Raw genomic sequence first — 21,595 nt, forward strand, 5'->3', positions numbered from 1 at the left:
AGCAGCTGGGCAGGGTTTCCTACTGAGCCCCTCACCACTGCCTAGGTGGACACAGGAGGCTGCAGCATTCTCAGGGATACTTTCCATCCCCAATCTCACTTCCTTCCTTTGCTACCACAGAAATCCCCTGTGGGAACTGCAACAGGTCACAGGGGCCCCTACCATGGCCAACATCCACCCACCATCCATCATCAGGCCCTGGGGAGGAGCAGGACCAGGCTGCACAGGGACATGGCCCCTCTCCAGCCACTCTCTGTGGAAGCAGGGCAGGGGCCCTGTGCTGGTGCTGTGATAAGACAAGGCTCTAGGTCTTGGAGGTCAGACCCTGTCTGGTAGAGGGATTATGCCGGAAGCCAGGGGCCCCACTGGCAAGGGTCTCCTGGGTCTCCTGCTGTCCTAAAAGGCTTGAAGGGATGTGAAACTTGGACATGTCACACCTTCCCATCAGTTTATTATTCTCCTGGGACCTGTAGGGTCTGAATTAGTCATTGCAAAGGCCCTTCCTCCTTCCAGGGACAACCTTCTATGTCTCTGCACACAGACCACCCACTTATTAGCTGTTTTTAAAATATATTTGTTATTTTCATTTTTTACCTTTAATAATGTTTTGGATAGTAATGCATTCACATAGATCAAAATTAAAATGGTTCATCAAAGACAAAGTAAAAAGTCTCCTTCCTATCTTCTCACCTTTGTAAAAGCAATACTTACCCAAGGAATGAATATTTATGAAAAGTGTAGTTACTGCCATTGTTGGAGAACCTGGTTTTGCTGGGGGGAGGGGGAGGGGGAGCATGGAACCCTTCTTCCTGGTCCCTATAAAATCAACCAGTGAGCCTAAGGCTCTGAGGTGGATAGAATCCCAAACAGCAGGACCTCTGGGTCTTGGCAAGAACTGCAAAGAGCATTGTGCTCTTTCTGGGGTGCCCACCCTCTGCTGCTGTGCTTGGTGCTGCTGGGGTTCTAGCCTGGGCTGCCTGAACCCAGAGGTACCACATCCTGGAGGAGGGCCTGGAGCTGCATGCTGTGCCCTTTATGCCCAGTGGTTGCTATTTCTGTCTCCTGTAAGCCACTCCGTCAACCCTCCCGGCATCCTGTGGAGGTCTGGGGCAGCCTCCCTCCCCTCCCACGTTGGCCCAGCCCCATGAAGTGCTGGGATTCCCAGGAGAGCTCCTGCCCAGTGACCAGCCTGTGTCATTGGGAGGGCGGAGCTCAGGGGCTGCTTTCCCGGAAAACATGTCAGCTGACTGGGAAGTGAGATTGGGGATGGAAGGTAGTCCCTCCTGGGACTGAAGGGTGGGAAGCTGAACTCGGCATCTTGCATCACTGTCAGGGCCCTTGTGAAAGGACGGTGACTGGGTGGGCACCTAGGACGGGACAGCCCAGCTTGGGGAGCAGAGACCCCCGACCCCCTGAGTTTCATCAGGGCTGGCGCCTCGGGAAGGCCCTTGGGAAGCTGTTGGGGTTGGGCTCCCATTGTCCCATGGCCCTGGGTTTCTGCCATGTGGCTCTGTCTTACAGGGCTGGGTTCACTGAGCCCCCAAGAAGCCATGCCTTCTCAGGCCTCAGTTTCCCTTTCTGCCAAACACCAAAAGGAGTCCTTGGCCTGGCTTCCTCAAGGAAGGGAGGGGCTATCATGAGTGGACAGCTTCCCTGGGGGAAGGACTGCTTGCCCTGTGTGTCTCCTCTGGTGAGTGCCCTTGGGTCTCCCGCTTTGGAAGGAGGGTATATCTTGAGGGTGGCTCCTGGTCAGCTGTCCTGACCATCCCATGATCCCAGGGAGGTCAGCAGATTCCAGCCAAAGCCCTGTGCAGCTATAAATGACCCGGAACAAGTCACTTCCTCTCTTAGGAAGGCTGGGAGGTGGCAGGAACACCAGCCTCAAAACTTTAACCTTTGTGTACACATAACTTCTGAGACTCAGTTTCCTCTTCTGTCAACAGGAGATACAAAGCCTGCCCAGTGCATTTAGTGAATGGGGCATCCCAGGGAATAAGAGGCCCCAGGAAGGGTCGCAGGTCTGGGCATGGCCTGAGAAGTGAAAGGGAGAAGCCCTGTCCTGCAAGCCAAGAACCATGGGAAGTGCAAGTCATTGCATAGAGGGAAGTGGGTCTGGCCATAGCAGGAGGGCTGGGGGCATCCTAGAATGCCCTGCTCTGCCCCTCCAGGGAGCCCACTCCACAGCCAGCACCATCCTGTGACTGAGGTTACCAGCCAAGCCTTCTGGTCAGGCCTCCGGCTGGAGCCAGGCCCCACAACTCAACAGCCTTCTAGCATCTGCCTGATCAGCCCGCCTAGCCTTTGCACGTACCAAGCCCCACCCAGGTCGCTGTCCCTTCTGCCTTCAACTCCCCGTCTTCTGGAGAGATTCCCTCCAGCTACCTTCTCAGAGAGCCAGAGAATGAGTTTAGGGAGGGCCAATAACACACCACCCTGTGGTGTCCTCTGGCCGGAGGCTGGCAGAGCTGCGTCAGGCTCTCCCCCACTGCACCACAGGGCAACGGTGGAGGTTTAACTGATTGACAGAACAAGGTAATGAAAAATATTGGGATTTTTTCCCAAGAGTTGTGAAAGAAGTGGAGGACAACATCTGCTATTTCTACATCACGGGCTTGTATGCCTTCCTTTGGTTTGATTCCCCCCACCCCACCCCCACCCCGGTACTGGGGTGGAACCCAGGGCCTCACACATGCTAGGCAAGCACTCTATCACCGAACTGCACCCCCAGTCTTTAATATTTTTAAGTTTGAGAGAAGGTCTTGCTAAGTTGCCTGGGCTGGGCTTGAACTTGCCATCCTCCTGCCTCAACCTCCTGAGTAGCCAGGATTATAGGTGTGCGCCACTGCACCTGACTTGTGTCCCACTCAGTCAAGCAGCATTTCAGAAATCAAGCAGCATTGGAGAAGTGGTATGGCCCGGTGCTGCTCTGTCACTGACTGGCACATGACTGGACCTGCCTGTGCCTCAGTTTCCTCACCAGTACCCATTTCATACTGTTGTCTGATGAAGTCAGTTGATGCATGAAAAGCACTTAGAATATAGAGCCTAGCTCCTTGGAGGCCAATAGATGTCAACTAGTATACCTAGATGAACTGAAAGCAAGGACACGAACAGAGATGTGCATGCCCGTGTTCAAAGTGTCACTATTCACGGTAGCCAACAGGTGGCAGGAACCCAAATGTCCACTGAGGGATGAATGGAGAATCAAAATGCAGTCCATCTATACCATGCAACATGATTCAGACCTTATTCTGACACCTGCTGCAACATGGATGCATCGTGAGGCATGAGCTGACGGGAATAAGCCATCCCAGGACAAACACTGTGTCACCTCCTTGCATGAGGTGTGTGGAGTTGTCAAAGCCACAGAGAGCAGAATGGTGCCAGGGACGGGAGCAGAGGGAATGGGGAGTTCCTGTGTAATGGGTACAGAGTTCCAGTTTTGTTTTGCTTTCGGTACTAGGGATTGAAACCAAGGGTGCTCTGCCACTGAGCCACGTCCCAGCCCTTTTTAATTTTTTATTTTTAGATAGGGTCTCACTGAGTTGCCCAGACCGGCCTTGAACTCATGATCCTCCTGGCTCAGCCTCCTGAGGGCTGCGGTTACAGGCATGCGCCACTGCACCTGACTGAGAAAGGTGCATGACAATGCGAATGTACTTAATTCCACTTAAATGATAAGTTTTGTGTTATATTTTACCACAATTAAAAAAAATAATAGTAGTTGCTAGTTGAGCAGAGGGAAAAGAGGGGAAGCCCCATGTGTCCACTGAGACCTGGGTTTCATGCAAGGAGTGGACCTGGCTCTGGTGTAGGTGCTGGCCTCCATGACTTATGGCCTGGGCTAGGGGCCTTGCCAGTTCCCTCTGGGGGAGGTGGGGACCTAGACAGCAGCTGGTCTTGCAAACAGCACATGATGCTTATTTCCTGCTGGGGTGGAGATCCTGGCTGCCTCTGGAAGTGCCTGGCCTCTTGGGGACTGTCAAGAAGGGGGTTAAAATAACTCCTGTTCTGTGGGCCTATCCCACTGGTGTCATTCCCCTGCCCTCCACAGAGCCCCATTTTCAAAAGATTTCCCTTATGTTGGGGACTTCACAATGGGACCTTTGACCCCACGTCTGAACTCAAAGAGGGGAAGTGTCTGGTGCAGCTGCACAGCAGGAGGCAGCCCCTGTTTCTTCCAGTTCCAGCTCTTGCTCTGGGTGAGCCACTGTGGGCAGCTGGCATAGGCTGGTGACTGTCCTGTGAAGTCCGTACTGACCAGGGGTTTTGAGCAGATGGTGGGGTCTTGAGGGCCTGATGCGACACCCTCCCCGAGCCCCCCTCCCCGAGTCACAGAGTTCTCCAGCATTTCCCAATCTGTTTGGGATTAGGAGAGGGGTGGGTGGAGTAGCGGCCGGGGTGAGTCATGTGGGGATTGCACAATGAGCCACAGACTGTGAGAGGCAGTGGGCCAGGGACCCTTGGTTCTCATCCTCTTTGTTCCCTCTCTGGTTGGCCTTAGTCTCCCCATCTGTGTACTACGGAGTGGATGGAATGACCCCCCCACCTGAGTACTGTGGCTCTGCAGGCTCCTCTGAAGAATAGGCCACCCCTGGGGACTCTGGGAGAGGAGGTGGGATCTCCCTGTTTTAAAGCTTCCTCCTGGCAGGCTCTGGCACCCACCCCTGGGACTCCCTAGGGATAGGATGGATGACAGTTCAAGCCCAAACCTGGCACTTGGCCATCACTCCTGAGGAGGAAGAGGAAGTTCTCAGCCCCAAGGGACACCCCCCAAACCCAGCTTCCCCCAGTCAACTACCCCTCCTGGCCTCCAAAGATCAGTGCCAGGCTGCGGGGGGGGGGGGGGGGGGGGGGGGTTGGAGGAGGAACCAAACAAAAGGTGGGGAGGAGCCCAGGCTCCAACTAGAAGCAAAAGGGAAGCTGGTGCCCAGCAGGAAATTCCTGAATGACAGAATCCTTCCCAGAGAGCAGGACTCCCCGGGATGTGAAATAGGAAGGGGAGGAGGGAGGTGCCCAGGGCTCACCTTTACGCCCGAGCCCACCACCCATTCTCTCCTCCCTTCCACCAGGACACACCCTGAGAACCAGCGTGCAGACGGGGAAACTGAGTCCCAGAAAAGGGTTTGACCTGCCCAAGGCCACGATGAGCGGGGAGAGCTGAGCCTGGGGTCTGGGCTTTGTGCTCATGATCTTGCCTGGTCTCAGGAGCCTGTCCTGGCCCAGCCTAGCTCTAGAAAGGGAAAGTGCTTCAGTGGGTGTTCTGCAGGCCTGGAGGTGAAGTCGGTCTGCCAGTCTCACGTAGTCCTGCCTGTGTAGCCTCGGGTAAGTCATTTCACCTTTCTGGGCGCATCTCCACTTCAAGCAAGGCGTGATCATGAGAGGGCAAGGCGATGGCCCAGCACGGGGTCCTGTGGACAGCAGCCCCTTGCCCCTTCGCGCCTCCTCCAGGAAGCCCCCTCCCACGCCTCCACGCGCCACGGCTGTGCCCAGAGGGGCGACCTGGCGGGGACCGGCGTTGCGGTGGGAGGGGGCGCGGGGCAGATGGGGCTGCGGCCCGCTGGGACGCGGGGGGCGCGGCCCTGGGCGCGGGCCCCTCCCAGGCGGCCAATCAGAGGCCTTCGTCGGACAATGGCCCGGTGGGTCGCGGGGCTGCGGGGAGCCGTTCTGCGAGCCCCACTTACCCTGCCACGCGCGCCGCGTCGCCAGCCCGTCCCGGCTGCTGGAGCAGTGACCCCGCCCTCGCTCCCCTCGGCCGGCCCGCGCTGGGACCAGCCCTCGCCGCGCGGGGCCTTGGCCTCGGCCCGCGGGTTTTCCGCGGTCGCGGAGGGCGGGCCGGGGCGGAGTCGGCGACTATTTCAGGCTGCTCGGAGCCCGGGCCAGGACAGCGGCGGCCCGGCTCCGACACAGTAAGTGACCTCCGTTGCCTGGTGTCTGTCCTCACCGCTCCGCGCGGCTTCCGGTCCGCTCTGACCCCGAGACCGCGGCAGGACTCCCCGAAGGAATGGCCTGGAGAGGCCGAGGGGACCCGGGTGGGAACGCTCCGGGAAACGGAGACCTGTGCTCTCGCTGAGCGTCCGCGCACCAGGGCACAGAGGTTTAGGTTTGGGGTTGGGGTTGGGCGCGTGACGCAGAGCTCGGTCCCTGGAAGGAGGGTCAGGACAGGGGCAAAGGTGCGAAGATCTTCCATTTGCAATTGGAAGCCAGCGTCCCCGCGGGCCTCCGGGACTGTACGTCAAGACCTTCCCTGCCTGTGTCTGGGCATCTTCATCTGGGGTTTGGTGTGCCGCCGGTCTATCACCCCAGGACAGGAGCAGGCAAGCCAGAGACCAGGGGAGGCTTTGTGTGGCCTTCAGCCCTGGGCCGAGAAGGGTTGTGGTGCCTGGGATTGCGGATGGGCCCGTGCCACTGCTGCACCACAGGCTGTGGTAACACCACCTGCCTCTAAACAGGTGCCTTCCTGCCTTGGTTCGCCCAGCCAGAAGCCTGGAGTAAAGGGGCTTCTCCTCCCCTCCTGTGCTGCACAGGTGTGCGCTGCACAGGAAACTCCCTCTCACCCAGGCCAAACCAAGTACCAGCACTTGGCTTCTGGTTTTGCCACATCCACTCAGCAGCCCTGTGAGGTGGGGCCTTTTCCCCATTGCACAGATCGGGAGACAGTTCTCTGAGAAGAGGGGTTTCCAGTCCCCCACCAGTGAGGTGCAACCTAGCTCACAGCCAGGCCTTTTTCTCCTGTATCAGCTGCCTCTGAGAATTAGGATCCAGGTGCTGCTGCTGGACCTGGAGGATGGGGTGTTTTGTGCCATAAGGCAGAGAAGGCAGGGACGCTCTGTGGGGACCTGCAGGAGCCAAGCTTGGAGGTTGCATAGAGTCAAATTGTGAGAAGCTGTGTACAACTGGGAGGTATGGGACAGGTCACCTCTCCCTCACCCAGGAGGAGGCCAGGGGGGCCTAGGCTTCCAGGGTGGAGCTAAGCAGCCCTGCCCATCAGATCAGCTCCTCTGGGTGCTTGGCATGAAAATGGGATGGATTAAGAGGGACAGAAGTGCCTGGTGGCTTTGAACCTGGGAGTTTGGTTGGCTTGGGTCTCCCCAGAGCACGCTCTGCTTGGTTCTGGAACTCTCAGCCCACAGGGTTCCAGGGAGGCAACTGAGGTCCAGGACTGAGGGACTCTGCCACGGGCAGCTGATGAGGATGGCAGGGGCTGGGAGGGGGGCACCCAGGCTTCCTGGTCAACCAAGTGGCTTTGGCCAAGCCCCAAAGTGTGGGACAAGACCCCCAGGAAATGGGACAGTGTAGCAGGGCTGATGAAGGCGGAAGGGCTGAGGCAAGAGGACTGCTCCAAACTTCCATGCCTGCCATGCTGAAGAAGACTGCTTCTTCAGAAGTGTGGATCATGCTATCTGCCTTGCAGAGCTGGTGCAGGGTCAGCCAAAGTCGCCCTGATGAGTGGGAGGTATGGCTCAATGTATTTATTCTTGAGGGTAGGGCAGGCAGGTGGCACCGTGGTATGGGTTACAGTCACCAGGGAGGCCCAGCCTCGGCTCTCTCCCTCAGGGTCAGTCGAAGATCCCTCTGGTGGAACTGACATTGCTCTAACAATGCGGAGGGTCCTGCCTCTCTGGATGCAGCTTGCAGGACAGTGGGGAAAGCAGAGGTAGGAGAAAAGCCAGGCTCTAGAACAAGATGACAGGCTTGACCACAGGGCTATTTTAAGATTAAATAGCACAACTTCTGAATGAGAGAGGAAGAGATGGGATGGGTACCCAGGAAGGGCACAGAAACTGGAAATTTTGTGATGATGATGTCATCCCATTTGGGAGCAGGCAGGATGGGGCAGAAGCCAGGAAGTCTGGGTTCCAAGCAGAGTTGTTGTATGAGTTCAGGCAAACCTGTGCCTGGGTGAGTCCCTTTTTCCTGTGGACACGTGGAGGTTCTCTGAGTTCCCATTCCATCCTCCAAAGTTTGAGAGGCCTTATGTCTCCTGCAGATCTGAGCCCTGAAGTCAGTGTACGTACAGAACTAGGATTTGCTCTCCTTCAGCCCCAGCAAGAGCAACTGTATTTCTGCTCATGGTATCTTTCTGTGACTCCACAGCCACATAAGAACTGGGCAAGAAGGATGAGGAATTGGGGTTAGGTAGGGGGAGGCCTGGGTTCAGGCTGGTTTCTGGGTGTTCTCTGACCCCTGGCATGGTGCTGGCTGTTCTGGACCTCTGTTCTTGCCCTGTCCAAAGGGACAGCAGCCATGCCCTACCCCCTCTCCCAGGGCTCTGTGGGATTCTTGGAGGTACTCACTTCCTGCCATCCTTTTTCCCAAGAGGGTGGACTGTAAAATGCAGGACAGGCCCCTTCATCTGGGAGGCTTGATGTTCCCAGCCTCTATCCTGCCTTAGGGGCCATTCTGGGAGGGCCTTGGGTATCAGGAGACATGCAAGCGGAGGCACTTGTGACTCGGGAGTGGGTGGTGTTGGTGCTCTTCTGGGCCAGGAGGTTTCAGGGTTCTGTTGCTTGTACAGGTGAGAACAGAGGCACTCAGTACCGCCACTGGGCTGTGTGCTATTGCCTATGTGCTCAAGCCCACTGTGACCGCTGGCCCCGTCGTCCCCAACCCCGACTTGCAGGACTGAGCCAGGGTGATGCTGAAGATGATGACCTTCTTCCAAGGCCTTCCAGGCCAGCAGTCTGTGCCAGAGACTCTCAACTTTCCTGGAAGCCCACAAAAGTTGCCCTCCACATCAGAGGGTGAGTCAGAGGCCTCCATGTCAGAGGCCTCCTCTGAGGATCTGGTACCACCTCTGGAGGCTGTAGTAGCTCCAGATCAGGAGAAGCAAGAGGCTGCAAAGAAGAAGAAACCAAAAGGACTGGCCAACATGTTCAGCATCTTCACCAAAGGCAAGAAGAAGAGGGCGAAGCCCAGTGTGGTGGAGACCCCAGCGGAACCTGAGTCCAGCCCGGGGCTGGATGGCCCCATGCCCACAGGTAGGCTGGGATGATGGCTGGGGCTGGGGGCCTGCCTAGAGCTGGTCTAGGCCTGGGCAGGGATGGGCTAATGGATCGAAGGAGCTCTCACCCAGGACAAAGCGGGCAGGGAGGTGTTCACCTTCCTCTGTCACCAGTGTCCTGGGTCTTGGGGCCCGGGTGGGGAGGGGTCCTGTGTGGGGCACTGGGGACTCAGCCTCCTCTTGCCCGGATCGGCTGGCAGCCCTGGGCCCTGCCTCACGCGGGTCCCCTCCGCAGTGGAGGAGCTCAAGGCGGCCCTGGAGCGCGGGCGGCTGGAGGCCGCGGGGCCACTGCTGGCGCTGGAGCGGGAGCTGGCGGCGGCGGCGGCGGCGGCGGCGGCGGCGGGCGGCGCGAGCGAGGAGGAGCTGGTGCGGCGCCAGAGCAAGGTGGAGGCGCTGTACGTGTTGCTGCGCGACCAGGTGCTGGGCGTGCTGCGGCGGCCGCTGGAGGCGGCGCCAGAGCGGCTGCGCCAGGCGCTGGCCGTGGTGGTGGAGCAAGAGCGCGAGGACCGCCAGGCGGCGGCGGCGTCCGGGGCCGCGGCCCTGGCGGCCACGCGCCCGCGGCGCTGGCTGCAGCTGTGGCGGAGCGGCGTGGCGGAGGTGGCCGCAGAGCGCCTGGGCACGCGGCCGGCCGCGGGCGCCGAGGGCCGCTCGGAGACCGAGAGCATCTTCCTGCACATGGGCTGCACCATGAAGGAGGACCTGGAGGCCGTGGTGGAGCGGCTGAAGCCGCTCTTCCCCGCCGAGTTCGGTGTGGTGGCCACCTACGCAAAGAGCTACCATCAGCACTTCGCGGCCCATCTGGCCTCCATGGCGCAGTTCGAGCTGTGCGAGCGCGACATCTACTTGCTGCTGCTCTGGGTGCAGAACTTCTACCCCAAGTGAGCAGGCGCGGTCAGAGGGGCGGGGGTCCCTGCGCAGGAGGGGTGGGGAGCGGCCAGCCGCAGAGTCGCTGGGCTGGAAACCATGGTGGGCTTGGGCTCAAAGGGGCTGAGCCTGCGCCTCCGGGGACTGGGCACAGTGACCAGGTGGATTCTGGGCCTGGGTCTGCTTTGCACTTGAAATCTTAAAATTCCTGGGCCCCAGTCACATTCTCAGTTGGGGAAACTGAGGCACAGAGAATGGCAGGGGTATGTCATTCATTCATGAAGTCCCAGTCTGGAGAGGGGTGAAGCAGACTAGAAAGGGTTGTAGCAGGGGTGGCCAGGCTCAGGGGAGGCCAGGCCTGGAGGAGCCAGGGAGCCAGCTGCTCTGAGGCAGCTCAAGCTAAATGTAGTCAGACTGCAGAGGATACCAGGACAGGTGGTAAAGAAGGGAGTAGGGAGGATGATGTTCCTGGCAAAGGGAGCGTCACCCTGGGAGCTAAGTGGAGCCTGAGCTTACATTTATCAAGATTGCTGTAGGGGCAACCCCAGGCAGGAGAGCTAGCAGGGGTGGGGTGGGGCCAGGTGCCCTGTGGAGAAGACCCTGTTGTGCAGGGTTGCCCTGTGAGCCTGGCCACCAAGGGCTGCAGCTCTTTAGTGGGAGGCTGGCTGTGCCAAGGAGGGCAGCTGGTACCCAGCTGGGTGTGGCCTCAGGCATCCTCTGAATGGCCCAGACCCTGGATTTCTGAGTGTGCCTGTCATTCACACAAGCTTCTGTGGAGAGTCTCATATTGCAGCATGGAAATGCCAGGGGTTCTTACTGAGGGGACTCAGCTCCTACTCTGCCCTGTCCCGAGGGAAGGCTGGGGGTGTAGACTGTGTGAACAGTGTCTGAGGATCTTGGGGACCTCCGGGTGGCCAGTAGGCTCTGTTAGTATTGATGGACCTCCTCCTTGAGGAAGGCCAGAGGAAAGGTACAATGGGGTGGCAGGTGAGGAGCCAGCAGGGCATAGGGAAGTGGGCACAGGGCAGGGTTGCCAGAGAGAGTCCTGCCTGAACCAGTTCCTGCTGCCTGGTCCTGACTCATCAGGAAATGCTGGGCACTCACACCTCTGCCTGTTGGCTTTCCTGTCCCAGTGACCCTGAGTTCTCCTAGCCTGGGACCCACGAGGGTTGGCAAAACAGGGAACTGGGACCAGTCTGGGCATTGAGTCCAGGGAGGTGTTGTTGAGGCCTGTGTAACCAGACATGTGGGGAACCAAGGGACACAGGTACATCAGACTGGGCAAGGGGCACAGAGAGGGTCATTCTTAAGCTTCCAGGATCCTTAGGAAGTGCCAGGGCTCCACAGATCCCCCAGGAGCTCAGGGATCCTGAGAGGTGCCCGAGAGGTAGCCAGGGGGACTCCGTGAGCAGTTCTGAGGCAGTCCCTCCATGTGGATTAGCCCCTCTGTGGGGGCAGCAGGGCTGGCCTGGCAGGGGTCGCAGGGCTGGGTCACAGTGAGGGGGTGGGCATGTCTCAGGGCCACTGAAGTCAGGGGTTGGGTTGTATCTGTGCAAGAGGGGAAGCCTTGGAGCAGGGGAAGAGGAGATCTGAAAAATGGCTCTTGTGGGGAAGACATTGCTGGAGCCCTGGGGTGCGGGGGGAAACAGGGAGACAGAGGTTCCATTAGCTGGAGGAGAGGTGGTGGTAACTGGCAGGGGCTGGGCAGTGTTTCAGGCTGACAGAGTCTGGGGACTGTTTCAAGCAGGAATGCTGGGTACGGGGAGAGGGTGAGAGAAGGCAGGTGACTCCAGGGTTCTGAGCCAGGCCTGGGGAGTACCGAGGGGCGGGTACTGCTGGGTGGGCGCAGTTCTCCTCATGCCAGGCTTACTCTGCCCACAGTGACATCCTCAAGAGCCCCAAGCTGGCAAAGGAGCTGCAGGATGTCAGTCTTGGGAGCCTCCTACCCCTGAAGCAGATTCACCTGCTGGAGGCCACATTCCTGTCCACCGAGGCGGTAAGTCCTTTGAGCCGGGGCGGGGGGTGGGGGCACAAAAAGCAAAGGGAGGCTCAGAGACAAATGACACGGGCAACGAGCTTGACAGCTACTTCCAGGTGAGCGAGGTCAGCACTACCATGACCTACCCCTCCTCCCCCCAGGCTAATGTGAAGGAGCTGATGGCCCGAGCCCTGGAGATGGAGTCACAGCACTGGGCCCAGGATGTGGCTCCCCATAGGCTGGATGGCCACTGCCACAGTGAGCTGGCCATCGACATCATCCAGGTACCATGGTCTGCCCTTTGGGTTCACACACACCCAGCCAGCCTGTGCCTGTGCCAGTAGAGCCATGCCCACTTGTTCCTAGTGCGGGCACAGGCCCATGTCTGAGTACCTGCCTTGCTCCAGCATGCTCCCCCAGGGCCACCTACTGCTCTGCTTACCTACTGTCACCCCACAGATTGTCTCCCAGGGCCAGGCCAAGGCCGAAAACATCACTCCTGACCTGGGCACACAGATGAAGCAGGTGCTACTGGTGGAGCTGGCCATGTTCCTGAGGAGGTGGGTGTGCCCCAACTGACACAGGGGTGGCGGTGGGATGACTGTGCAGCTACCTCTCGCAGAATCATGTCCCTCCCTGTGCTCACTCAGGTGGGAATCCAAGCAAGATCAGCCCTACTCCCCATGCCTGTCATTCAGAGCTAGGAGTCCTCTGACTCCTGTTCTGTCCCCTGGGCACTGGGCCACAGGTGGTGTGACCTCTACAGAAGTTAGTATGGTGCTTCCTACCCCTGGCCCCCTTCAGTGAACTCGAGGCAGGGCAGTCTCTAGCTTCCAAGGGCATGCTCGTGAGGGGCCTCGGCCCCTGCCACCTCTTCCACTCCCAGAATTAACTTGGGTGCTCCCCACCTCTGAGGACTCCTTTAGCCAACCCCAGCACCTTCTGGTCATCCAGCTGTAGAGGGGGCCTGGTGAATGGTGGGGACAGTATAGCCCCAGGGCAACCCTCTGGAAGCTCTGAGGGGGCTCAATCCTCTGGTCTTAGCTTGTACAGCCAGTGACAGGCTGCTCCCTGGGTCATAGAGAGATAATCACACAGAAAGGTGTGTGAACCAGGGAGATTGGCTGTGGTCGTGGTGTTTATGCTGGTCCTGAAGGTGCCCCTCTATCCTGACAGCTACCAGCGCACCTTTGATGAATTTCTGGAAAGAGGAAAACAGCTGAGAAATTACAGGGCCAACATCATTGCCAATATCAACAACTGCCTATCCTTTCGGTGAGGATGCTGGGAAGTTTGCGTGGGGGAGAAGCAGGGTAACTGGGATTCGGAAGGAGGAGGAATTGCTTAAGCAAATGTATGGAATTAAAGTTAGCGAGGCCTTGGCAACGGGGGCCTAGGGCAGCCATGTTTGGCGTCATTCACATGTTTATGAAGGGGCACAGTGATTGTGCCTGCTAAGCAAATGGCAGACTGAGAGGAGAGTCTGAGTAACTTGCCCTCTGGTGGAAGAGCATGCTGCAGGAGTGTGCTGGGATAAGGGCACGCGGATGAGAGGACTTGGACTTGACCCCACAGGAAATGGGGAGCCCTTGAGGGTTTGAAAGTGAAGAGGTTTGGAAAGATTCATCTAGGCTTACTGGGTGTGGGGCTGTAGACTGGGTAGTCTAGTGTGGCTTCCTGTCGCCACCATCCAGGACATCCATGGAGCAGAAGTGGCAGATACAGGATCCCCGAAGCCACCTGCTGGACCCCCTGAGTGAGCTCAAGGTTCACGGCTTTGACACCCTGCTCCAGAACCTGTTTGTGGACTTGAAGGTAGTGGGAGTCTTTTTTGTTGTGGATCATCCTGAGCCCAGTGTCAGGAGGGAGGGTGGGCTTGGGAGGGGCCCAGGAGGAATGGCAGAAACACCCAGGTGCGGCTCCTGCTCCAGGTCTCTAGGAGGAACGAGTACGGGCCGGGGGTACCCAGGTGGTGGGGCCCCAGAGGACTTTTGGCTTCACCCACCACCTGGTCCTCGTGCTTATAGTGAGAGGGGACCCTAGGGCTAGGGGGTGCGGGAGAAGTCTCAGTATCCTTCCCTACCTGGCCCCCACTGTCCCCAAGTTTGGACACTTTCCCTTACTCTCCCCTAGGTTCCTCCCCCCAACCCCCACACCTGACTCCTGGCTCCTGGTGCTCAGGGTCTTTGGCAGCTGAGATCCCATCTCCTGGGGTCCAAGAAGTCTGTGAGGGGGAAGGCAGGGGGGTCCCTTGAAAGACAGAGGAGGGGTTCCCTGCCCAGAGTCCAGGACTGGAGGCTGGGGCGGTTGTGGGTGGCGAAAGCCCGAGTGGTGACCCTGGGTGACTTGGCACAGGTCTCACAGGCCCAGCCAAGCACAAGGTATTGTTTATGCAGGAATTTATTTATATAACAGGGAGGCGGTAGAAAAGCCTCAGGGCCGGCAGACAGGCTGTCCTGGCTCCTGAGCTACAGCTGGATGACCTTGGAGGAGTGTACGCAGACCCTGCCTCCACTTCCTGTCTGGGACCTGAGCTCTGCACGGGCTCCCTGGAAGTCCTCCAGTCCCCTCGCCCTCCCGCCCATCAGTGTGAGGGTGTCTGTGCCTGGCGCCCTTCCTCTACAGGGCGCGGCCAGACATCCTGCCTCTCTCCTCCTCAGCCGCTGTTCAAGAGGTTCACACAGACCCGCTGGGCGGCGCCCGTGGAGACCCTGGAGGAAATCATTGACACCATAGTGGGAAGGCTGCCTGAGTTCTCAGAACTGCAGGACTGTTTCCGGGAGGTGAGGAGGCTCTGGGCTGGTGGCTGGGGCTGGGTGCAACCTGAACACCCATGTCACACGTGCGTGGACATCCACACATGCTCACATGTGTACATGGGAACACGGGCACGCGTGTGCACTCCTTTGCTCTGGATTCCTGGCTTCGAAGCTTTAAGGGAGGTAGTGAGCTCCCTGTCAGTGGTTGACTCACACCACCCTGGCTTCTTACCTGCCCAGGAGCTCATGGAGTCTGTACACCTGTACCTGGTGAAAGAGTACATCATCCGCCTCAGCAAGCGGCGCCTGGTCCTCAAGACTGCTGAGCAGCAGCAACAACTGGCGAGGCACATCCTGGCCAATGCCAATGTCATTCACAACTTCTGCACTCAGAACGTGAGCCCCTGCCCCCTCTGTCCCAGGCCCCCCTAAGATGGGCCCCAGCTCCCGGGTCTAGGACAGCCCCTGGGGGCTTCTCTGAACCTGATAGTTATGGCCCTGCACTCTGGGTACCAAGTGCCTGTGAGGACAGGGGGACTCAATTAGGCCTGTGCCCGCAGGGCTCTGCTGCAACCTGGCTGGATCCTGCCCTCCCCACGCTCGCTGAGATCATTCGCCTGCAAGACCCCAGTGCCATCAAGATTGAGGTGGCCACATATGCTACCTGGTACCCTGACTTCAGGTGAGAACGAGGGACCCTCAGGATCTAAGCAGTGAGTGTGGCCTTGTCAGGTCCACTGTGGAGTCTGTCTCTCCAGGACCTGTGTGGCACAATTGCTGTTAGTCCACTGAGACGCATGTGGTGTCCAACCTGTGCTGGGCACTAGACCGGGGACTCTTGTGTTTGGTCCCACAGTGGCCGTACAGGGTGACACTGTTTATCTCCATTATACAGCTGAGGCCCGGAGAGCGGAAGGAATGTGTCCAGGTGACAGGGCTGGCTGGTTAGTGGTAGAGCTAAGATGACAAAGCCAGATGGCAGCTCCACTGCCCATGCCCTTAGCTCTACGTGAGGCTGCCCCTCAGAGGGGAAGCAGATCAGACACCAGGCTCTGCCACGAGGCCAACAAGTCCTCGGGGGCTTGGACCTAGGCCTGGGCCCTGGGGCTCTTGTCGGGATGGAGGTTTGGTCCCTGGCTTCCTGAGGGTCTGGTGAGCCTTGGACATTATTCCTTTCTGGGCTGGGTCCTCTGACATGGTAGGGAAAGTTTGAACAGGTCTTTCCTGGGATCAACCTAGCTTAACCCAGTCTAGCCCAGGTTGCTTCACTGTACTCATCCATTCATCTGTCTACCCATTCAAGAGCCCATCCACCATCTCCTCATCAGCCAGCCTGTCCACCTATCTACCTGTCCATCTAGCCCTCTAACCACCCACCCACCCATTCATCTACCCATCCATCCATCCATCCATCCATCCGTCCGTCCATCCACCCTTCCACCAGCCCATCCACTCCTTTATTCACCCGCCCACCTGCCCACCCACCTATCCATCCTTTTGCTCATCCCCACGACAATTCTTAGTGGTCAGCTAGGTGCCAGACCCTCTTCTAGGCGCTGGGATGCAGTGAAGTACAAGACAGCTGCCTCAGTCCTACAGAAAGTGGCTCACGCACTTTTGAGGGCCAGCGGTCATGAAATAATTAGGCAGAGAAATATGACAGTTGCAAGCTGTCAACTTTGACCAAGATCATGAGCAACAGGGGTTGCTGACTTCAGAGATGGGGAAACTTGGAAGAGGTGAGAGTTCAGCTGAGACCTAGAGGGCAGGAAGGTGCTGGTCACCTCCAGAGGGTGCAGAAGAGCCAGTGTAGAGGCCTGGCTGGAGGGCAGTAGGGGAGGGACGGTGAGGACCCTGCTGGACAGAGGGTTGGCTGCAGGGCCCTGTAGCAGGGCCTGGAGTCTGCTGGGCCAGGAGGGTGTCAACAGGGGTGTCAAGGACAGGTTAGGCTGACAGGATGTTCTCCTTGCCAGCAAAGGACACCTGAATGCCATTCTGGCCATCAAGGGGAACCTATCAAACAGTGAAGTCAGGAGCATCCGGAACATCCTGGACATCAACACGGGGGTGCAGAATCCCTCTAGGTCCCTATTTTCACATATAAAGGTTGGTTAGCTTTTCCTGCATCTGACCTGCTTGTGACCGCCCAGGGAGCACCAGGCACAGCCCCACTTGGTGACAGCTGCCCCACTGGGGGCTGTTAGATCACCACTGGCTCTGTGACCCTCCTGGGCCTCTCACGTGCTGCTGCTACATCTGCCTGGTCCTGGCTTTGAACGGGACCTGAGCAGCTGGGATTAGACAGACCCTGCTTTGTTCATGTGTCCAGTGGGCCAGGAGCACCCGCTGTGGGAGCGGACGGGCAGCACCTAAGAAACCCTGTGTAAATGGTGGTTGGTTGTGTGTGTGCCAAGGGAGGCCCGTGATGGTGTGGCTAGGGGCCAGGAATCCTGGGGCATCCCCTGCTGGGGGCCTCCTTCAGTCTGTCTTCTAACAGTCCTCCACGTGTGTGGGCCTGAATTCCCTTCTGCTTCCCTAGGCCAGGGACAGAGCCTTACTTGACCTGCTTTCTTCAGCCCAGGGCTGCCCTGAGCTGGGCTTAGCAAGTCTAGAATTGAAGATAGACTCTCATGTGGGGCTCCTGACGGGGCTGCAGGGGCTCCCTGGTGAACTGGGGCAGAGGTAGCAGAAGAGCCCACTTCCAGATCACCCTGACCTTGAACGCAGGCCACACTCTCCTCAGCACTCCCCAAGGGTTCTCCTGAGAGGGTCTCAGGAGGCCCGGTGTCCACTGCAGCAGGGCCCAGGACCTCCTGGCTTCTGGGGTCCTCCCTGCCCTGGGCAGAGCCAGGCCCAGAGCTGCCTCCGTGAGCCCTGCCACCCTAGCAGGGCCAGCTCTGCCGCTTCCCTGTGCTGCTGTAACAAAGTCCTGAACTGGCAGAGTAGAACCAAAGCCTGTCTTAAGTTCTGGGAGTCGGAAGTCTGACAGCAGAAAACAAGGTGCCGGCAAGGTCACATTCATTCTGGGGGCTCTGGGGAGAGTCGTTCCCTGGCCCTTTCTCTGCTTTTAGAGGCCACCCACATTCCTTGCCTGTGGCGAGTCAGCGGTGGCTGGTTGTGTCCTTTTCACATCACGCCACTGTGACCTCTTCTGCCCACCTCTCCCACCTTTAAAGGACACTAGTGACTCCATGGAGCCCAGCTAGAGAATCCGAGGTCATCTCCCTACTTACCGCCAGCTGCACAGCAACCTCACCTCCATGTGCAATTTTTGTTTCCATCTGCCATGTGGCCTCCAGCCACAGCTCTGGGCATTAGGACATGAATGCCTTTGGGGTTATGCTGCCCACCACAGCAGCCACCTCTCCCCTGCCCCACAGGGCGCCTCTTCTACCCCAGGGAAGCATGAGTCCAGTCTACCTGCTAGGTCTCCACCACCCCAAAGGCCCTGCCCTGCCCTATGCCTGAAAGTTCCCGCTCAGCACAAGAGGGGCGTTTAGACCCCACCCTGACCCAGCCTCAATTGTGCCTTGGAGGGTGCTGAGCTGGGGTGCGCAGCCAGCTCTCTGGGTTTGTCCCCTCTTCCCAGGTACTGCCTTACAAAACTGGCCAGGAGCTGGCGGATGTGACTCATGCACAAAAATCCATGTATATTTGTAGGCGTCAGTTTTGTTGATATTATTGTTATTATTATTATTATTAATAATATTATTTTTGATAGTACTTCTTTTGTATGTGTATACTCAGGACAGGATGTTTTTATAGCTTGGTATTAAACTCATTTCAAAAGTGACCGTGGTGTGGCTTATTTGGGGAGCTGCAAAGTTGGGGTGGGGATGGGATCATCCTTAGCCACTTTCTCGGCCTCCCCAGCTCCTGTGGTCCAGGCTAGAGAATGCCCACCCGCCCCTGTTCCTTGCCCTCTGTGCCCGGGTCCTCCTTTGCCAGTCTGGGTCATGACGCTTTGGGATCTCCCTCACAGCCCTTCACTGAGGACGAGGGCTGGTGGGAGGATGGCTGTGGCCCTCATTTCAGCTCCACGCTTGGGCCCGCGGGAACTCGGCACAGTGTTGGAACTGACTGGGAAACCACAGCTGGGAGCAGAGGAGCCAGTGTGCGTGGCGGCTGCACCCGAGTTCTGGCCAGGGATTTGAAGCAGAGCAGAGTTCCTGAGGAGGGAAGAGGTGGCTATCCCTGGGAGGGGCCCCAGGGAGCCATGGGGTCCCATGGGCAGGTCAGAGGGAGCCGGGTGTGGGCTGATGGGGCTGGTGGAGCCCCCATGCAGGAGGCGACTGGAGGCCCCATAGTGGTGGCGGCTGCAGGTCCAGAGCGGTTTTGATCCCCTTGGGCACTGGCCTTGAACCCGTGCCTGTTTCCTACTGGCTCCTTTGTGGAACCCTGGGAAGATGGGGGGACAGTGTGCCCCTCACTTACATGGACCCCGATGAGTGTGGGAGAGGAGCAGGGGTTGAGGACAGGTCCATTTTAAATGAAGCGGGTGGACATCAGCCGAGCTCGGAGGCAGACGAGGTTGACCCATTCAAATCACTCCCACTCTCCCCAGGAGGAGGAGGGCAGCACCTGGGTGGTCCCCAGGGGATGGGGACAGGTCCAGCCCTGGGCACCAGCCCAGTCACCGATTGGGTTCTATGTGCACGTTTGCAACCTGAGCGACCCAAGTGGTTGAGGCAGGAGGATTACAATTTGAGGACAGCCTCAACAACTTAGGGAGAGGCCATCTTAAAATTTTAAAGGACCAGGGGCATGGCTCAGCGGTAGAGCAATTCCAAGCATGCGGGATGCCCTGGGTGTCGTACCCAGTACCGATTTTCCTGACCTAGAAAAATCCCTGCAGAGGTCAGGTTTTGCCCCAGAATTGGGGGGTGAGTCATCTGATGCAGGGACAGAGGCAGAGATTTAACACAGCCCTGTGCACCTGCTGTACAGACTTTGGTGGAGTAGGGAGAGGAGGCCACACTCCGTCTTGGGACAAAGCAGAGAGGGACCTCTATCCCATCTGTGCTGCAGGTGGGCACTGTGGGAACCGCTGGTCAGGGTCCACCCTGGGCCAATGTTTTTGGGAGGCCCGCAGGAAACATGGAACAAGTAAATAAGCAGATGAAACCCAAGTGCAGGGGGTGTGATGGGGTAGGCTGACCAGGGGAGATTAAGGAGGACAACTCTAGCTGTGACCCTGGGACTTGAGATCCCTAGCACAGACCTGGGCTGAGCAGTGCAGGGGAGGCTGCAGCCTGGCAAAGACCCAGAGAGGCACGGGGAAGGGTTCAGGTTTTAGGGAAAGAAGAGGTGGGGGGTGGGAGGGCATGGAGGGAGACCCTGCAGAGGAGGCACCGACTCGGATGGAGCTGGGGGGCGGTCATTCCAGCTGTGAAGGGAGGCACTGCAGGGTTTTGAAGAGGGCTGTGGTGCCATGTGGGTTTTGACTTCAAAAGACCCTCTGGCTGCTACATGGAGAATGGATCTAAGGAGAGGCCTGGAGACCTCATAAGGGGCGCTGGGTTCGCAGGGGAGAGACAGTGGCATTGGTGAGGCCGTGACAGTGGAGTGAGGGGGTGGGCTCCGCAGCAGAGCAACTCGTCAAGCTGCCCAGAGAGCCTTGTCTGCCTGGGGCCAGCCGTGCACGTTCCTAGAGGAGGAAGGCCTGGGAGAGGGAAGGCCCTGGGAGGAAGCTGGCTGAGCCGCGCTGATAGGTCTGCAGAGAGGGAGGTGGCTCTCTGAGCAAGATCAAGTGACAGCCTGAGTGTGAGGCTGCTGGTCTCCAGTGCTCCGGTGCTGCTTTGGAGAACAGTTTTGCACACCCTGAAGAAGAAATAAGCAGGCAAATGCACATACCTGGGAACTGGCTGTTCACTTCTAGAAGTCAGCTCATCCATACTTCAACATCCGTGCAAAATGACACAGGCACCAGGCCAGTCACTTCAATTGCAGTGGCAAAATACAGGAAAATCCCTAAATATTAGTTAAAGCAATTTGGAGGAAGATATCAGGAAGGCAGAGTGTGGTGGCACATGCTTGTAATCCCAGTGGCTCTGGAAGCTGAGGCAGGAGGATGAAAAGTTCAAAGGCAGCCTCAGTAACTTAGGCCCTCAGCAACTCAGTAAGACCCTGTCCTAAATGAAATACAAAAGAGGGCTGGGGATGTGGCTCAGTAGTTAAGTGCCCTTGAGTTCAATCCCTGGTACAAAAATAAATAGATTAATAGATCTCTCTCTCTCTCTCTCTCTCTCTCTCTCTCCTCTCTCTACACACACACACACACACATCTCGAGCTGCTGGATTACAGGTGAGCACCACTGTGTCGGCTATACCAACATTCTATAACTGAGCACTTAACCGAGGCAGAGCAAGCAGGAGATTCAGGGAGAGGGGAGGAGAGGCGGCTGGGGCATCCCGAGTGCAGAACCATCCAGCCCGGCTGAGCGCGTCTGCAGTGGGCAGGGCAGCGGCCTGGGATTTCTACAGCCCAGCTCAGTGCTCAGGTGCAGGCAGGGAGCACAGAGCTGGTTTAACCAAGGACCTGGTTTTTGTGATGGCCACAGAGGACGAGCAGAGTGGGGTGTCTTGCGATGGACTGTGGGGTACGAGCCGGCAAGGAGGGAGGAGGGGTGAGGGGCTGTGAAAGAGCTCTGGGTGGGAGGACAGGACTCAGGTGGCAGAGGACTGCTGGGTACAGTCACAGGAAAGAGTGAGTGAGGGCAGGGACAGGAGGCATGGTTACAGAGGGTGCCTGGGCAATTGAGGGTGACCCCGGAGTAGGGCTAAGGAACCGAGCACGGAGGCCCGGGGAGCAGCTTGTGGCTGCTGGTGGACAGGGGAGAGAGTAGGCAGGGCTGATGGCCTCTGAGAGGTCAGGAGACACCAGAGGAAAGCAGATGGCAGCAGAGGAGGGAAAGGGGAGACAGTTAGGGGTGCACGCCACAGTGTGCGTGGACACTGAGTCAGAAGGCCTCTGCCTGGTCTGCTGCTCCT

General features: G+C 58.1%; 2 protein-coding genes across 9 annotated transcripts in view; both read left to right on the forward strand.

The window, feature by feature from the left end:
- Exoc3l4 (exocyst complex component 3 like 4) overlaps window positions 1-5,188 on the forward strand; it is a 28,167-nt gene extending 22,979 nt beyond the window's left edge. Inside the window, exons 13-14 of one of the 4 annotated variants that reach the window (XR_007107019.1) lie at window positions 4,055-4,202; window positions 5,073-5,176. The gene's annotated coding sequence lies outside the window, so the exon portion shown is untranslated. Of the gene's footprint in view, window positions 1-1,521; window positions 1,691-4,054; window positions 4,203-5,072 lie in introns of all 4 variants that reach the window. The other 3 variants (XR_007107017.1, XR_007107020.1, XR_007107018.1) reach the window with 3 other exon arrangements.
- Window positions 4,944-18,388, forward strand: Tnfaip2 (TNF alpha induced protein 2). Of its 5 annotated transcripts, XM_047539132.1 has the most exons (13): window positions 5,971-7,456; window positions 7,558-7,657; window positions 8,624-8,981; window positions 9,240-9,882; window positions 11,750-11,864; window positions 12,008-12,130; window positions 12,306-12,406; window positions 13,023-13,121; window positions 13,541-13,661; window positions 14,507-14,629; window positions 14,846-15,001; window positions 15,166-15,287; window positions 16,579-18,388. In XM_047539132.1, the coding sequence occupies exons 3-13, from the start codon at window positions 8,639-8,641 to the stop codon at window positions 16,718-16,720; spliced, it is 2,088 nt and encodes a 695-aa protein (XP_047395088.1). In that variant the 5' UTR covers window positions 5,971-7,456; window positions 7,558-7,657; window positions 8,624-8,638; the 3' UTR covers window positions 16,721-18,388. The 5 variants fall into 5 exon arrangements, with proteins under 5 accessions (XP_047395086.1, XP_047395087.1, XP_047395088.1 ...); XM_047539130.1 differs by lacking the exons at window positions 5,971-7,456; window positions 7,558-7,657 and adding an exon at window positions 4,944-5,325; XM_047539131.1 differs by lacking the exons at window positions 5,971-7,456; window positions 7,558-7,657 and adding an exon at window positions 5,704-5,909.
- Window positions 18,389-21,595: the final 3,207 nt, after the last annotated feature.

Source organism: Sciurus carolinensis, chromosome 2, assembly GCF_902686445.1.
Source record: "Sciurus carolinensis chromosome 2, mSciCar1.2, whole genome shotgun sequence".
NCBI classification, from domain to species: domain Eukaryota; kingdom Metazoa; phylum Chordata; class Mammalia; order Rodentia; family Sciuridae; genus Sciurus; species Sciurus carolinensis.

What these genes read in the sequence shown, in the direction of transcription:
- Tnfaip2 (XM_047539130.1), top strand. Translation starts at nt 8,639, where the DNA reads ATGCTGAAGATGATGACCTTCTTCCAAGGCCTTCCAGGCCAGCAGTCT. An exon ending in ACCTGTTTGTGGACTTGAAG is followed by an intron (nt 13,662 to 14,506) that starts GTAGTGGGAGTC and finishes TCTCCTCCTCAG; the next exon opens with CCGCTGTTCAAGAGGTTCAC. An exon ending in ACAACTTCTGCACTCAGAAC is followed by an intron (nt 15,002 to 15,165) that starts GTGAGCCCCTGC and finishes CTGTGCCCGCAG; the next exon opens with GGCTCTGCTGCAACCTGGCT.